This window comes from Stegodyphus dumicola, chromosome 10, assembly GCF_044657685.1.
Source record: "Stegodyphus dumicola isolate Sdum_Otavi_A_Nest chromosome 10, ASM4465768v1".
NCBI lineage: Eukaryota > Metazoa > Arthropoda > Arachnida > Araneae > Eresidae > Stegodyphus > Stegodyphus dumicola.
In genome coordinates, this window is record NC_140777.1 from 185328986 (window position 1) to 185346846 (window position 17861).

At 35.1% G+C, this 17861-nt stretch overlaps 1 protein-coding gene across 1 annotated transcript in view; it reads right to left on the bottom strand.

Moving 5' to 3' along the window:
- LOC118204847 (limulus clotting factor C-like) overlaps window positions 1–17861 on the bottom strand; it is a 122912-nt gene that overhangs the window by 12481 nt on the left and 92570 nt on the right. The window contains exons 14-15 of the mRNA XM_085825992.1: window positions 14600–14717; window positions 1624–1856 (exon numbers count right to left, since the gene is read on the bottom strand). Of these exons, the coding sequence (XP_085682118.1) occupies window positions 1624–1856; window positions 14600–14717 (351 nt within the window). The remainder of the gene's footprint in view (window positions 1–1623; window positions 1857–14599; window positions 14718–17861) is intronic.

Genomic DNA, 17861 nt, shown 5'->3' on the forward strand with positions numbered 1-17861 from the left:
ACCAACATAATATCAGTAAAAATGTAAAGAAACCTGCCGCATAAAATATCCGTGCTTGAAGATGCGCGCGATGTTAATGTTTTAATTAAAGAAAATTCAATGTTTGTAATCTATTTAGAAGAAATACTTAAAAACGAATACCATAATTTAATTTTCTTCTATGTTATTTCTATATCATCGATAACTCCAAATTCATTTTTATCTGTGCATTCAATTCCCGCGATATTTAGGTATTAGTAAATATTGCTCTTTCAGTTACAACAATATGTTATGGTTTATATATGCAACAGTATGTTATGTTGATTGTTGTAAAACTTATGGGCTTCAAGAAAGTACCGCTCCCGATTTTCCTTTAAAAACAGTAATAGTAATTACTTCAAGTAAAGTACTACTTCCGGTTATCCAATTTTACCCCAAAACTAATCAAATCTTCTTATGAATCCAAACAGCTAAAATGCGGAAAAGAGAAGTTTTTGAAAGTTTGATATAAGTGTTATCATGGACGAAACAGTCGTGACACACCTACACGTAAACAAATAGACATCGTTATAAAAGTAAATAGTAAAAACGTGTTGTAAGGACTCTGATTCGTGCTTATTTACTAAAAGCTCACTACCAAATTTTGGACCGAAAACATTACCTACTTTACCTATAGGTGTTGTTTCGGCGACCAGAGCTCTCTGCTTGTCTGTTAGATATTATTTCGCAATGCGCAGATTGTATGCGCAGCTCGCAGTTTGTTCTTGCATTCTTAAATCCGCTAATTGTAACTCTATCGTTTTTACTTTGTGCTGTGTGTTGTGTTCGAAAGCTCAAACTGCCGAATAAAGGTGAATTTTACAGTCCACTTGCAGTGATGTATTCTTAGGTTTATTAATTTAAAGTCAAGATACCGCTTCGCTACATGTGTAGATTAGAAGTAGATAAAAAGAACTCGGGTATTAGCTGAAATTATTTTGACTTGTAGTCCTTATTCATTTTTATTCCAAAGATAAAAATTTTAAATATTGTTACGTGCGTACGGGTTCATAATAGATTGAATGCACAAGTAAAAAGTTAATAAAATTTATTTCATCACAAGAAATGTACAAAACCGCTGGATTTTTTCTTCCTCAAAGATATTCGCACAATATCACGCAATATAATCAGTAGCTAAATTTTAAACTACTAAAACATTAAACAGAATGCAATCCAAAGCGCAGAGAAAGCTAATCCGATCTCACCGGGAATTCGCTACCATCAACAAACAACAGTTATCTAAACAACAACTGAGCTGAGATGTTCTCTCTCTGGCTTTTATAGCTTTTTAAATCGGCCGCACGAGAGAGTTCTAGCAATTTCTGGAAAGCAGAAAGCATAGAATTTCGGTTACAGTTAACACTGTGGTCAATTACATTTATTCAAAATAAATATCAATTACGGAGATAAACTTTTATTAAATGTTAAATGCACATGTTGTATTTTTACTTTTCCGGCATAGCTTTCTCTTAAAATTCGTCACGCGCTGCATTGACGGGGAATAAATCAATTTTAATTACAACTCTACTAAAAATAGCCAACTAAATACAAAATCCGTAACAATAAATTTTAAAAGTTGTTATGTGAGGGTTTTGCGAAAAGAACCTGGTATGCAAGTAGGTGGTCTTCCGCTCCATTCTCCTTGGCTCTGGCATCGTCTTGTTCTAGATCCTATGAGTTTATAGTAGCGTGATTCGCAATCATACATAGCCCTAGTTCCTAAACTGTAGACACCAGGAGGTAAGGCCACTGATTTAGGTAACTCTGATTCTGTTGAGTCTGTCAACGGCAAATTTTGCGGCAGAGGAGCTGCTAACCCAGCAGGGAGTCTCGCTAATCTAAAAAAAAATTCAGATGAGAATTAAAAATAAAAATTGGTACTTACTTCTATGACGACTACCTATATATCTCGCCAAAACTGACGACCCTTGTAGGTTATACAGGCTATATATACGTATATAACGTTTATTTATGATATGTGTATATATATTCGGGATTTTTGGTTTTCTTTGTTCCTTTATAATATAACGTTGCGCGCCTACAACTTGCACGCAACCAAGGGTGACTGTGAAAGCTTGTATAAACCACAGAGTCTTGTAAAGGGTTTAAGTCCCTTTTTATTCAACGTAATGAATTACAATTGCGTTCTCTTAACGCTTACAAACGGTGCCAACTCGGCAGTCAAAATAAAAATAAGAACCTGAAAAGAAAGTAAAGACAATATTCTAACTACGAGGCTCTCTAAAATAACTAACTCACCGCGTTTTACAAAAGCCGCAGCTAATTCAGCAGACTTGAAGCTCACTGGAACAATTGCAGCTACTTCCCGCCAAGCGCATAGGCCGCAACGCGGGGTTCTTCAATTCTCGATTTCTATCTCCGCGCTCGCTAAGTAAGAATAACTCTCTCACCGAACTCGTTTCCTTCTATTTAAATCATACTACTTCCGCTGATAATTTGAATCCTTGCGCGTTCTACTCAAATTTACATATTCTGGCATTGGCAGTTCCAGGGGAAAGTAAGGCTTGACAGGAAAGATAGTTTAAACTTAAAATAAATGTTAGTCAAAATAAATATAAACCCTACATTTGCCGCTGCCAGAATTTGGAAAACTTGGAAGCAGGTCCTACAAACGACCTGTTGTAAGTTTATCTAATTCTGAACTAACTGGCGAAAGCCTCGTTTACACAAAAAAATCTTATGTAACAATTATATATTAAAATTCTGTTAGTCGTTACAAAGCTTTCTTCTTACAGCAACTTTTCCTGGACTTCATCAATCAATCTTGGTCTTTCCTTCCAGCATCTGGAAGGAATAAGTATCAGTATCTTTCTACATACATTATAATTTACACTTTCTTGACACAATAAATTTTTGTTTTTAACGTTTCGTTTTTCTTAGTTATTGCTTACTTCACATTCATTCAATTTTTCAAGCATTAATTTAACTTTACCCTGGCTCTCCACCATGTGTGGTGTCAAACGGGAATATTCGTGTTTTAGTCTTACAACACTTCCCCTAACCACCATGATTTGTTAGAATTCAACAACCAAATAGACACACCTTACTCGACATTCTACAACTCAACGAGCTACTTTAATATTCTTAAAAATTCAAATGTAGGTGGAGAACCCTACAAAACACATTCATTCTAACTTCCCCCTCATTCATCTTTAAACATGCAGGCTTTCGCTCTAAAGCATGACTTTACAGTTTAATACTTAAATTTTGACTTCATTGCTTTTAAGCATTCACTTTTAGCATCTACAATTTTATGCTTCTAGACTAAATTCTACTTTTACATAACATGCAAGTATTTACATACATTTACAAAAGTTTAATACATATGCTTTTTACAATTTACCATAAAATGAATAAGAGAAAATAAATTTTTACTTTACTCATTCTTCGCCAAGCTGGCGATACTGAAACTAAAATTCTTTTTAGTACAAGAATACGAAGTTATTTTTATCTCTGGCCAAATTTTGGCTTTAACATAACAGAATTAGTCTTTCGACCAACAGAAAATGCTTGTTTTTAGCTTTTACAGTTAAAGAAAATAATACTTTTGCCTTAGCTAAATAAAGTAAAACAAAACTAAGTCTCAACCGAGACATATTGACTTTCGTCAAAACATAGAACTTCGTACTTATGCATAACATTTCGGAACAAAAGAGAAAAAAAAATTATAGAAGGTTTTAACTTATCTTTGAGTTTTCGATGCTTGAAACTCCGTCATCCGTTTTTGACAAAATTGATCCCAAGTTAGAGGTGTCATGGATGTCAATCTTCTCCTTATTGATCGCCGAGTGTCGTCCCCGTTGCTCTTTCTTTTGCGTCCTCTACATGCTGGCCTCTTGACGGAGTAATCGTCTGGTTGTTGGCCTTTGCGTTTCTGCCTGGGACGGCTGGTGTTGACGTCCTCCGGTCTGGAGTCCTTCTTGAATTTCTTCTGTTCGTCGTATTTTTGTGCCTCCTGTTGTCGTTTCAGTTTCCGGAACGGCGGCCTTGCTGGCACCTGACTCTGTGGCCGTGTGCGCGTTCTCCTTGATGTGTAATTTCTCCTGCCATCTTTTGTAGGTGGTGTTTTCGTCTTTACCACGGTTTCTTTACTCGGTTCATCTGTATTTTTGTTTTTCTTAAACGCCGGAGTTTGAAACTCATTTTTTCTTTTTGATACCGACGTCCGGGTTGTAGAAGTGCTAGGTCTCTCTTCAGTTCTCCGTTTCTTGGGTGGTGGAATAGTTGTTGCAGTCTCTGGCCCTTCTATTTCGTTTAGACTTGAGTCCTGCAAGAAACTTTTAAGGATTTCAAAATCATTTGGATTATAGTATTTTTTCACCTGGTCGGGACTTGCTTTACAGATTTACCCTCTCTCGTTTTTAAGATATAAGACTATTCCTTTGATTTCCTGAATTACATAGGGGCCTTCAAACTTTGGAGCTAGCTTTCCCATAAAATTGTCTGGGGCACTTGATAAAGAAAATTTCCGTTTCAATACTTTATCCCCAACTTTAAAATCTGCTTCACGGCGTTTTCTATCATAATAAATTTTCTGCCTATTTCTTGCCGTATCCGAGGTTTTAAGCGCCTGATCAATTAGCTTTTGCACGTCCTTTTGTCTAAATTCCTGCTCTCTTTGTTGCACAAAGAATAATTTATCTAAAGGCATAATTAACTTTCTGCCTAAAAATAATTCTGCTGGAGTTTTTCCCGTAGTATCATGATGTGCCGTTCTTAAAGCATAAGCTAATTCATTTATGTAGCCATCCCAGCGCTTGTGATGTGTGCTAACGTAACTGCGAATTATTTTTACAATGTTTTTATTAACTCTTTCTGCTATGTTAGCCTGTGGTCTATACGGAACCATTTTGATATGGCGTATATCAAGTCCATTGCATATGTTTTCAAATATTTGACTAATGAATTGTTTTCCGTTATCGCTAATGACTTTTATCGGTGCACCGTATTTTAAAATGTATCTGTGTAAGAATGCATCTGCGACTGTTTTGGCTGACGCGCGTTTAAGTGGAACAATTTCTATCCATTTTGAAAAATGATCTACTATTACTAAAAGAAAACGATTTTTATTTAACTCGCTCTGGGGGAAGGGACCAAGGAGATCTATGCCTGAAATTTCATTCGGAAATGTAGCGCGAATGCTATTTAAGTACCCGGCCGGGCTGTAATTAATATCATTTATTAACTGACATTGATTGCAGGACCTGACATACGCCGTTACTATTTTGTATAATTGCGGGAAATATACCGCCTCGCGTACCCTTTTTAAAGTCTTTCTGACCCCGAGGTGGCCCGCTGTTTTTTTTTCGTGCAACTCCTTCAAAATGCTTAATCGAAGCGAGGCTGGGATGACTGGCTTATACTCAAGATTTTCGTTTGTTGTTTTCGTATAGAATAATAAATTATCTATTATTTCATAGTTTTTTGCTCTATTTCTTATCGCATCGATATCTGTGTGCTCAAAGCTTTCGGGGTCTTTCAAATAAGCATAGATATTTCCAAATTCAGGATCAGCTTTCAGTTCAGTAATAACCGTATCTCTAGAATCTAAAATTTTTGAAGTCAACACAGCGCATTTAAGTTCATTACCTTCATCGTCCAGTTTTATACGAGAAAGTGCGTCAGCTACATTGTTTTCCTTACCCGGTTTATATTTTATTGTGATATTATATTCTTGGAGTTTTAAAGCCCATCTTATTAACCTGGGCGTTAGGTTTTTTTCCCGAGTAAAGTCTACCAACAGCCGCATGATCCGAAAAGACTGTTACTGGCGATTTGCCGAAATAAACTCGAAATTTGTGTACAGCCATTAATACGGCTAATGTTTCTCTTTCTGTAGCTGTATAATTCCTTTGTGTTTGATTCAATGTTTTACTAAAAAATGCCAGCGGATGGTTATTTTGCATAAGAACCGCACCCACCGCATAGTCTGATGCATCTGCCGCAATTTCCAGGTTTTCATCCCCCTCAGGGAATTTTAAAACAGGGGCATTAATAAGCGCTTCTTTTAATCTTTCAAAAGCTGTGTTCGCTTCCGCTGTCCACGTAAATTTACTCTTTTTTCTTTTGATTACTAAGAGTGGTTCAACAATATTAGCGAAATCTTTTATGAAAATCGATAGTAAGAACATAGTCCAAGGAAAGACGAAAGTTTCTTGGCGGTGTTGGGCGGTGGGAAATTCTTAATAGCTTTTATTTTTGAATCTTGCGTTTCTATACCCTTTTGCGAAATTTTATAACCGAGATATTTAAGTTCTTTAGTTGCGAACTTGCATTTTGAGGCGTTAATTGTAAGACCGGCCTCTTTTAATAATTTAAAAACTTGTTCGAGGTCATTAATGTGTTGTTCCAACGTATTACTCGTTATAATTATATCATCTAGATAAATTAAAGTTGATTTTCCTAGGACAGGCTTTAGAACAATGTCCATAGCTCTCTGGAATGTTGATGGGGCCCCACACAACCCAAAAGGCATGCGTAAAAATGCATAAGTGCCCGATTTTGTTATAAACGCGGTTTTATGTATGTCTTCGGGTCTCATAGCTATTTGATAGTAGCCAGACGTTAAGTCCAAAGTAGACATATATCTCGTCGATTTGATCTGTCTAATGATCTCGTCTATAACCGGCAAAGGGTAAACTGGAAATTTAGTTATGCTATTTAGTTTTCTATAATCGATAGCAAACCTCCAAGCCCTTTTATCCGAAGGAGGAAACTCGTTCTTTTTCCTACATAGTACGACTGGACTCGCGTATTCACTATTTATGGGCGTTATTATTTTATTCTTTAACATCTCCTGAATATGTTCTTCGATGATTAAGTCTTTTTGTTTATCATAGCGATACGGTTTAGTCCTACAAGGTTTTTCGGCATTTAACTGAATCTTGTGAGTCACGATCTGACAGTTTCCCGGTTTTTCTGAAAACAAATGAGAAAAATTACTCACTACTTGCTGTATTGCTTTACTTTCCTGGTCATTCAAATGACTAAGGTCCAATTCAGGTGTCTCCGCAGGTTCCACCACCCTCTGGTCCATCTCCAGCACCACGGAACTATCTTGAAAATTTAATTTGGCCCTCGCGGCCCTTAAAAAGTCCATACCTAAAATAAGAGAGTGTTGGAGGTGTTTCACCACAAAAATTAATACTTTGAGATTTTCCTCTTTTATCTGTAAGTTTAATGATACTTTCCCGATGCAGTGACATGTTTTTCCTTGCGCCGCTATAATTTCCGTATTTCTGGTTTTGAATAGTCGTATCCTATAAAAATTCTTTTTGAAGAACTTTTCACTCATGAAATTTCCTTCTGCCCCTGTATCGATGAGGGCTTCTACTGGTACATCGCCAACCAGGACTTGTATAATTGGTAGCTGTGAGTTTTTTACGATGACTGTATTTAAATGTCTATTTGAGGGTTTTTCTAAAACTTCCGGGGTCTGGACCCTCCCTTTCACAGGCCCCTCTAGTCGTTTAAAGCTTTCCTTTCGATCTGTGTCTTCTGGGTACGCGGATGGTTATTTTCAAATTTTCTTTTTGGGCCTTGACCTTCGAGTTTCGATGCGTTAGCTTGATAGTTCTTTCCCCCATATGAGCGATTTCCATTTCTGGTTTCCTCCTTCCTTCTGGTACTTTGAGAATATGTTTCCCCTCTCGCTCTTTCCGCTATTCTGCGATTTTGAAATTTCACCGCCAATTCGAAAAGTTCCTGCAATGTTCTTGGGTTTCTAATTTCAAAGTAGTCTTGGACAGCGGGTAACAATCTTGGTAATATTATTTCAATGATCTCCGCATCGGGTTTCTTGCAATACAGCATATCCGTTAGCTTGATTTTTCGTAAAATAAAGTCCGTCAATTCTGCTGTATCCCGTTGATAGAAACTATATAGCTCGGCTTCCAGCCGTGCGCGATCTTTCACTATGGGGAAGGCCTTTACTAACGATTTTTTGAAATTTTCAAAAGTATACGTCGGGCTTCCAACTTCACCTAGAAGAAATTTGCCTATATTTTTCCACCATAGCGCGGCTTGTCCTCTTAGTGCTGATGTGGCGATGGCAACTTTTTGTCTTTCAGGTACAGGGTAGAGCTGAAAGTGGTTTTCTATACCTTCTAAAAATACGGACACCGAATTTTTTCCGTCGAAATAGACGTTTGGCTTGATTGATGCTCTCAAAGTCTGGACCAGGTATCCAAATCCTTCTAACTGAGTTGTCGTTTCTTGGTGTTGTCCAGCGGCTTCCATCCAGTTTTCGGCCATTTCAGTTCGATAAGTGTTCGGGCGCCAATATAACGTTGCGCGCCTACAACTTGCACGCAACCAAGGGTGACTGTGAAAGCTTGTATAAACCACAGAGTCTTGTAAAGGGTTTAAGTCCCTTTTTATTCAACGTAATGAATTACAATTGCTTTCTCTTGACGCTTACAAACGGTGCCAACTCGGCAGTCAAAATAAAAATAAGAACCTGAAAAGAAAGTAAAGACAATATTCTAACTACGAGGCTCTCTAAAATAACTAACTCACCGCGTTTTACAAAAGCCGCAGCTAATTCAGCAGACTTGAAGCTCACTGGAACAATTGCAACTACTTCCCGCCAAGCACATAGGCCGCAACGCGGGGTTCTTCAATTCTCGATTTCTACCTCCGCGCTCGCTAAGTAAGAATAACTCTCTCACAGAACTCGTTTCCTTCTATTTAAATCATACTACTTCCGCTGATAATTTGAATCCTTGCGCGTTCTACTCAAATTTACATATTCTGGCATTGGCAGTTCCAGGGGAAAGTAAGGCTTGACAGGAAAGATAGTTTAAACTTAAAATAAATGTTAGTTAAAATAAATATAAACCCTACAATAATTAGGGCTTTTATTTGTAAAAGAATTTATAAACGTAAACCAAAAACGTCAATGAACATTTTTATCGGCAAATGTTGCCAAGGTAGTCGTCATAGTACGTGAGTACTTGAAAATTACTACCGTATTTGACGGCATATAAGACGCACTTTTTTTTCCTAAATTTGGTCTCAAAAAAGTTACCTGCGTCTTATACGTGAAGGTAATTGCATTCAATAATTGTTTATTTGGCTTTTACGAAACGTGAAAACTAAAAGAAACCACGCTATTGAAACTTTTTTCCCTTGTGTGTGGCCGTCTAAATAAGGGTGCGTCTTATATGCCGTCAAATACGGTATATGGTGCATTTCTACTGATCATGAATACTGGCCAGAAATTTTGTCATTGTAAACATATTATTCGAGACGCAAATGAGATAAAGATTGTATGCTGAATGATAACATCGATATATATCGTGTGGTTATAATTAAAGTTCCGCTTTCAAATGGTCATAAAAGGATAACTACTAAACCAAATGTTATCAAACTTGGTAAATGTGTAAAGGAGGCCATGGGAATTTATTTGCCGGGGGGGAAAGAAGTTCAAAAACTCATTGCCAGGGTGGGAAACGGCGCTGTATGCAATATTGTTAGACGAAATAAGGGTCGGAATCTAACTTAACCTTTTGTTAAAAGGGTTTAACATGTTGTATACCCTTAAGAAACATTGACCTAAACAAAGTTACCATTTAAAGGCGATAAAAGTCGAGTGCGCCATCCGTGTAATGGAGACTTTTTCCGTGAAAATCACAAATTAGCGATTAGAAAATGCGAGATCGCAAATCACGCGCAAAAGTGTGCGTTTTCCGGAAATCGTTTTCTTATAGATCTCTACTTTGTGATTTTTGAAACCTGAATTCGGCCCTAAGACATGAAGATATCGGTTTGAAACGTTTTTAATCGTTTCTTAAACGAAATTGTTTGTGGGGCCGCAATGGCTTGTAATTGGCTTACGGCAGGAAGAAGCAAATGATTTATGCAAATAATCTAAACAATTTGGCATAATCGAAAGATACGATGCATCGACATGTCCGTAACATTTCTCTTGATATGCTAAGAGTTGCTCTTGAGAATGCATTGCATACAGTGCCCCCTGGTGATGAGTTTTTGAACTTTTGTTTTTCGCGAAAAATAAATTCCCATGACCGCCTTCACAAGATTACCAACTTTGATAACATTTCATCCAGAAGTTTTCTTTTATAATTGTTTCAAAATGGAACTTTAATTATAACCACCCTGTATATTTACTGTGGAAACTTGTATTTCGATTGTTGTCACGTTAGCCAGGTCAAGAAAATTATTAGGTAAATGGTAGTTGGTTCTAGAATTATATAAGTAAGTTTTTTATCTGAAATACTTTAATGCAATTATCTTTACTTATACGTAGAGTATGCCAGTTAATACGGTGATTTGGCAACACAGAATGGGCCATATAATATAAGCACACAGGCTGTAAAGTAAATTTATTCGTTATATTATAGACCGCTAGACAATTAGAATTTCTGTCTTGTATCTCTTTCCTTTAAAAGTATTTGAAAGCGAAAATTCTGCAAAACTTCACCCAAACGCAAAATCTAAGAAAATGCAGAAAAATAGCTCATATTTCTGTAGCCCTGTTACACGATTTGATAAAAAGTATTGTACTTATATTAGTATGCTATCTGCTATGTTACATCAAGATAGTACTGCATCTTTCAGTATTCACAGAGCACTCGTAATTTCCTATTATTGCAGTCTATGTATATATTCGGCGATCCCTACGTGGTGACCAAAACATTGGGTCATTTACCATTAAGTTCAATGGGATTTGACGCGTTCGGATGTAAATATTTTGTAATTACGTCGTAAATATACATATAAATGTATATATTTTCTTTTTCTACAACACTTCAGAGTCCTAAGTATGTGAAAACAACATATTTTTAAACAACATTTCATTCTGAACGGAATTAAATGCTATACTTTTCACAGGACAGTTTTCTCAGAATGGTTTAATTTGAATGAAATATTTTCACAAGTTATCGTTAATTGCATTAGAAAAAAAAATTAAGGTAATTCGATTTTATTTGGTTAAGGTACAAAAATTAAGATCAAAGTTTATTGTATTATTAATATTAAAATTATGCATTATTTCTTTTCTATTTATAAAGCTTCTTCCTAAAATACTTTCTTAAATATGACATGATTTTTTGGCTTCTGAGGCATCTTTTAAATCGCAAAATGTAAGTCAATTTATAATTAATGCTCTATTCGGTTCATTTTAATTAAATAGGTATTAAATAGTACTTGACTTTCTCTGAACATTTCTGAAAGGGAATAAAATAAGTTTTTTTTTTTTTTTTTAGTATTATTTAAAATTTGTAACTGAGTTATTATAAAATGTAAGGGGAATAATTCTTTTAATTATACTTATCAGATTTTCTTTTATCCTTCATTTCAACAATACATATTCCAAAATTCTTTATTAGTTTCTTAAGTGCGCATCTCATAGCATTTGCTTTACAATACCTTTTAACAGATTGCTTTCCAATACGAACAATTCTTGCTTAAATAGTTTTATAACGTATTTGTCAACAGGATTTCAATTTATGTTTACAATTCAATATTAAGGTTATATATTTAGATAACATTTATAATCATTATAAATTAGATACATTTAATAATTAGATTTCTTCACAGTACTTTCACAGTTGTTTATAAGTGAATAAATTCTTCATTTCAAATACATTTATAAATAATTTAATGAATATTTAAGTATTTTGTCAAAGGCAGATACATGCTTTTTGCAAGCACATGCATAAATACCCATACATATTTCCTATTTTTCATTTCCGGCATGTGCAAATCTTTAATTTCTGTGCATTCACTATATTTTTCGTGTAAAGTAATTTACACTAATTTAGCATACACCCGAAAGTTTTACATAAAAAATATATATGAATATAATTTGAATGAAAATTATAATTATTATTTTTAATACCCACTCAAAGGTCAGTTTTTTTTTTCAAAATTCCTCCACGATGGCATCTTTCTCTTTAGGCAGATAGCCCTTGCATGCGTTACTCTATTTAATAAAAACTTAATCTGACCTATGTGCCTAATTACAAATATTTTAACATACATAATTTTATATTTATAAAACGTGTAAGCCCAAAGTGATTATTTTTCAGATATATAAAATTAAAACGATGGGTTTAAAATGAGCAGCAGTAAAGCCTCTCCTCTAAAAAATTTTAAAAGTTACATGTTACAATAATATATGGATGTGAAAAAAATTTGTTTTATTTAAAACATTTTGACGCTTGGAAAATAAAATAAAAGTAGCGAATACTCTATCAAGGGTATCGAAAGACGTATACAATTTTAAATGTACCGTAAGGTATTTTTCATTCTTTAAGCATAACATTTTTCTTAAAATCTATATTTTTGTAGTGCAACAGCTTATAATTTTATAAAACAAATTCATAATCAAAATCGCTGTTGTTAGTTATCGAAAAATAACCAAGATGTGATTTTTGCGTAAATGTCACTAAACTATACAAATTGCTATTATCCATCACACTATGAATGTTTCTTTCATGCGAAAGTGTCCCCTTTTTCGATTTGTATGGAACTGTCGTGTGTCGAAATACTATCAGAATCTTGTCAAGCGAGCTTCTGAATGTAAACAAAGAACACCCCATCTGGTGACCCAAGCTTCAAAGCAGTGCTTCACTTTTAGCGCGGGTTGGCCCCTCCTCCCTTTCCTACCTCCATGGGGTGGGGCAAGGGGAGACATCTGTCCCCGGGCGCAGAATCCAGGGAGCGCGAAATTAATGTTACGAAATTTTAAAATGAACTTTTTTTCAATTCTTGGCACACAGAAAGGGGCGGATATTCTTCAGTTGTCCCCGGACGCTGAAAACCCTAGCCACGCCTCTGTGTATAGTGTCTTTACAGCATGGGTTAGAATGAAGTATAACCTTACAACGGGAGCCAAACTTTTGTGATTTGTTTTTTATAATAAATATAAGATAATTTTATAATGAATATAAATATAAAATATCTGATGTGTGCACCACATGACTTGTACGGAATATTAAATTATACGCATTTTTTCTTGCATTTCATTTAAATTTATTGGATTGAATTGCACTCTTTAAAATTCACTGTATTTGTTTACCATAGCGACACCCTGGCGCTATATTCACTTAACATTTCATTCTTTTTATAAGTCAGAATGCACAAAATTTATATCATCTGAAGGATTATCTAATTGTTGCCACATTTTCTATTCAAATATTATAATAAATCTAAAACGATGTATAAAAGAAATTAAACACACACACACAAAAAAAAAAAAAAAAAAAAAGTTTTTCACAGACGATTCAGTATTTCTCATTCAACTAATTCAGTCCTCACTTCTCTATAAAGCAAAAATACATAAAAACTCAAAATATCTATATTAAAAATTACGAAGTAAATCTTAAACATTTATTTCCTCGAAAAAACTCTAGAATGCAGTAAGCACGATTTAATTCGCAATAATAAAAAAAGGCGTTATCTTTGTTGTTGCGAAGCTTAGTTTCTCTAGAATGACAACAAATCACTATTCTGCCAACTTTCAAATGTAAACAAACATGGCCGCCATACAAAAATAATTAAGCTTAGCGGCACTTAAACAACTTTTAAATTGTTGATAATTCTACAAATATTGCATACAGATTTAAAGTCATAAAAACCTTAACCGTAAGATAAAAACAACATAATTCAATCATTTTTTAAAGCAAAAATTGCACAATTTACAAACATATAAGAATTAAAAAACTGAAATCAACAGATCAAGAAACTGAGCCGAGCAACAGATTTGGTGCGGCCGATTGCAACCAAAATATGAGGTGCACAACTACATATCATAGCAGTCCTATATACAAAATTTCAACGTTCTGAGGCTACTCGTTTTTTGAATGATGCAAAATGCATACGTACGCACAGACGCCACAAAAAAATTCTTTTCAGAATTCATATTAAATTAGTTTTATAATTTTTGGGGAGGAAAAGAGTCCTTTATTCTGTCTTTACGTACAGATGTCACGCAAAAATATCGTTAAATTGCATTCGATAGCGGTGAAAATGGACATTTTCGTTAAAATATGATGCCTGAAACTTTCGCGATTGCAATACTTCCTCTTTACTTCGTACAAGGAAGTAAAAATGCTTTTACTTAAGAACTCCGGTCATTAGGAGTATAAATCTACGACCAACGGTTGCGAAAATAAAGGCCACACAAAGACTTTTATGTATATGGTGTATATTTGTAGCTCAAGGAAATTTCAAATTTAAGCAAAGTGCGATAGAATTGAAGCATATTTTTAGGAATATTTACAATTTAATGAATATTATATTTTGAATAACTGTAAGTTACCTTCAATCAAAATACTCTGCATCTTTTAATCGAAACCGTGCGTATTATTTTGATCACAAGTTGCAAAGTAATAGTTATAATTTATTCCAAGAAAAAGAAACATACTTTCTTAATGCACCGAAATTAATAAAGACAATGCAACGTATTACTTTTCGGATCAACATATGTCTGAGATTCAGGACACCATCACTGTAATTCAGTAATATACGTAAAAATGCATACGAATAATGAAGTATTTCTTTAATTCTGAGGGATAAAAACTAGAATAGTCACCTGGTCCCAATCACTCCTGATCTACTCATTGCTGCTCTCTGTTCTGTAGGATTTTTCAATGGTGGCAAGTATGTAACGAAACCTCCGGTAGGAACAGGTGGTTCCTCGCATGCATCCACTGAAAAATGAAGAATAAATAATGAGAGCAAATAAATAAATCAAATTTATTACATATAAAGTATTTGAATTCTCTGTGAAATATAATTACTATAATATAGCTTGAATTTACTTGCTTTTTAGATTTCATGCTTATCGCTCAGATAACAAAATTCGCTGCATTTGTTTTCAACCATTATTTCTTTTATAGCTTTTTGTTCACTGTTGCCTTCTATTTTTATTGGTTTCGATGTTGTCATTAGTTTTAATTATGAACTATTCATCTTATAGATTTAAAGAATTATTGATGAAAGATTAATATAAATAATTCTGATTTTAATTAGTTCTTTTATTATTATTAAAGATTCTTTGTCTCTGAGGGACTGTTGTTTTCGTTTTGGCATTTTGCGTTGAAACCTTTAAAAAACTATACCACTTTTCAAATCATCGCCACCCAATATTATCGCCCTGTATTATATTTAAAGAAATTAAATAATGAAGAATCAGCATAAATGTATATATGTTTCTCGCATTGTGATAAAACAACAGTACCTCGAGCCATCTCATTTTGAATAACATAATCCTACTGCGAATATGGGCATGTGGAAGCCCAAATATGAAATTTGGAATTTGCTTTATGATCGATTTCCTCTTTCTTAAAACTTTAACGAATTTTTGATTACAAACTCGAGGATTTCAAAGCGAGCCATGGCAACGTTGTACAGAAAAAAAAAAAAAAAAAAAATTATCTCCAGCGCGCGAGACTGTGTATCGGAAATTCTAAAGATAGGCTCAAATTAAAATTATTTTGCGATACTGCTCTTGAACTGAATTTTATGGTTTAAGTGAAAAGAACATGATCTTTAATAAATAAAGGTAACACACAAAATCTTTAAAAAAAAACGCCCCTTTGAACGTAATTTAAAATCTGAAACCTTTCAGATATTTTAAATTTTTTTCTCTCTCTTTTTAATGCTTTTGATTTATTTGTAATGTCTAGTGTTCTTAGCGATCACAAACTGATTAGACGTTAATCAAACTGTTTAAGGTACAACCTTAAATACGACAAAGGCCAGAGAAAGCGTATAATGACTCTCCTTTTCAGCTCTTCATCTTCTCAAGCAGTAACGGAAATAAAATCTCTGAAATATTTGTGTCAACTGAAGAAATCTTATGTATGTCACTGTATCATAATTTAATTAATATTCGTATTTTCGTATTCGATGGAGTTGTGCGAAGAAATAGTAAGAACATGAAACTGTTTAAATCTCTTTGTAATTCCTTAAAATACTCTGTACATCTGTACAGTGTGCCCTAAATTTAATTTAGTATACGACATCTCGTGATTCTTCGCCTTACTAGTAACCAAGTGGATAAGACGGTCATTAGACAAGAGATCAAATCCCGTCCCTGAAATAGGGATGGCTGCATTCTGGAGTGATCAGGATATTTTGGAATCATGGGACATGAAAATTAAGCAATGCCCTCGCCGGGACTCGAACCTCAGAACTCTCGAATACGCTCCGAGTGTGCTTACTACTACACCACGAAGGCATGCTAAGAAGGCGGGGAAAATACCTTATATACTCTCCCTTTTAAAAGGCGACGGGGGTTTAGGGGACCCAATCGCCAAATCCTGGTGGTGAAGAATCATCATTCACCACATTTTAGTTCGGGCGCCACTTGAGACATTAGTATTTTTTTGAAGCAGGAGTAATGACAAATGAGCAATGCCCTCGCCGGGACTCGAACCTCGTACCTCTCGAATACGCGACCAGTGTGCTGACCATTACACCACGAAGACATGCTAAAAATCCTGATGTCTCTATAGTGGCGCCCGAACTAAAAGTGTGGCGGATGATGATTCTCCACCACCAGGATTTGGCGATTGGATCTCCTCTCCCGCCTTCTTAGCATGCCTTCGTGGTGTAATGGCCAGCACGCTCGGTGCGTATTCGAGAGGTCCGAGGTTTGAGCCCCGGGAGGGCATTGCTCATTTTTCATGTCTCCTGCTTCAAAAATATCTTAATGTCTCTGCGGCATGAGCATTTTTATGGTTTATCTTTAGTACAAAATAGGATGTATAGCTTTGTTTTCGTATATCATGATGTGAATTTGAGATACTTCCCTTTTTTAAGCGTTTTATGAAGAACTTTAGTCCTGTACATGGAATCCTTTCCCTTAGAGAGATAAACATAGTCAACTTTACTATAATGCAATAAATCCGAATTATTTTTGCTTTTCTAAGCATCCAAGTGACTAGCTCTATATGAAAAATACCGCTCGGAGAGGACCATTTCCTCCTGTCCACTCTTTCTGGCTATGCCATTGCCCCTTAATGGATTGCGACCTTGATTCCCAGCCCAAAGCCAGATTAATCCATCGGTGATACATCGAGTGCCTTTCTTGTCATACGTCGGACAAAGGAATAAACGAAAAAAAAAAAAAAAAATGGGACAGGTAGCATAGGTGATAGCATAATACAACGTATAGGATATGCATTCCAGTCTTGTCTTGATGCATAAAACAGCTTTAATTGTATAATCCCCATAAAAAATATAATATCGATCTGGTTGTATGGTTTATCCTAAAGTTTTTAACAGTTATTTTAAGTTAAAGCTCCTTTCCTATCTCTCTTAATTTCAGCTTACAATTTCCTATCAGAATGTGATTTTAGAATCACGTTTAATGCAAATGAACATGATAGTTCATACACATGATAGAACACGATAGTAAGAGTAGTATTTAAATCGAAGTTCCACTGACTCCGAGAGACAGCCTCAGAGTTTCTAACTAGCACGCGCTTGCCTTTCGGCCACGTCTCTCTAAGCTGTTTCTACGCTCGGCCGTATTACTCGCCCTTGATAGCTCTGCTAGCTAATTCGATATTTAGAGGCCAACTACTTAGAATTGTGATTGCTACGGCTATTAGTTAAGTCTTATTTATTACTATTTTGAGTTCAAGGCCAAGTGGAGGCTTTGCTGTACGCCTGGAAAAATGGGCCAACTGTTCATTCGTATTTTTAGCAATGAAGGGGTAATTAACCCTTCTATAATTTACGTTTCTATTACTGAACTTGAGCGATTATTCGCTTAGCTGTTCACTAGGTTCTTCCACATTTAAGTGTTAAATAAAAGGGTGGGACCGTACATGATAATAATGGTT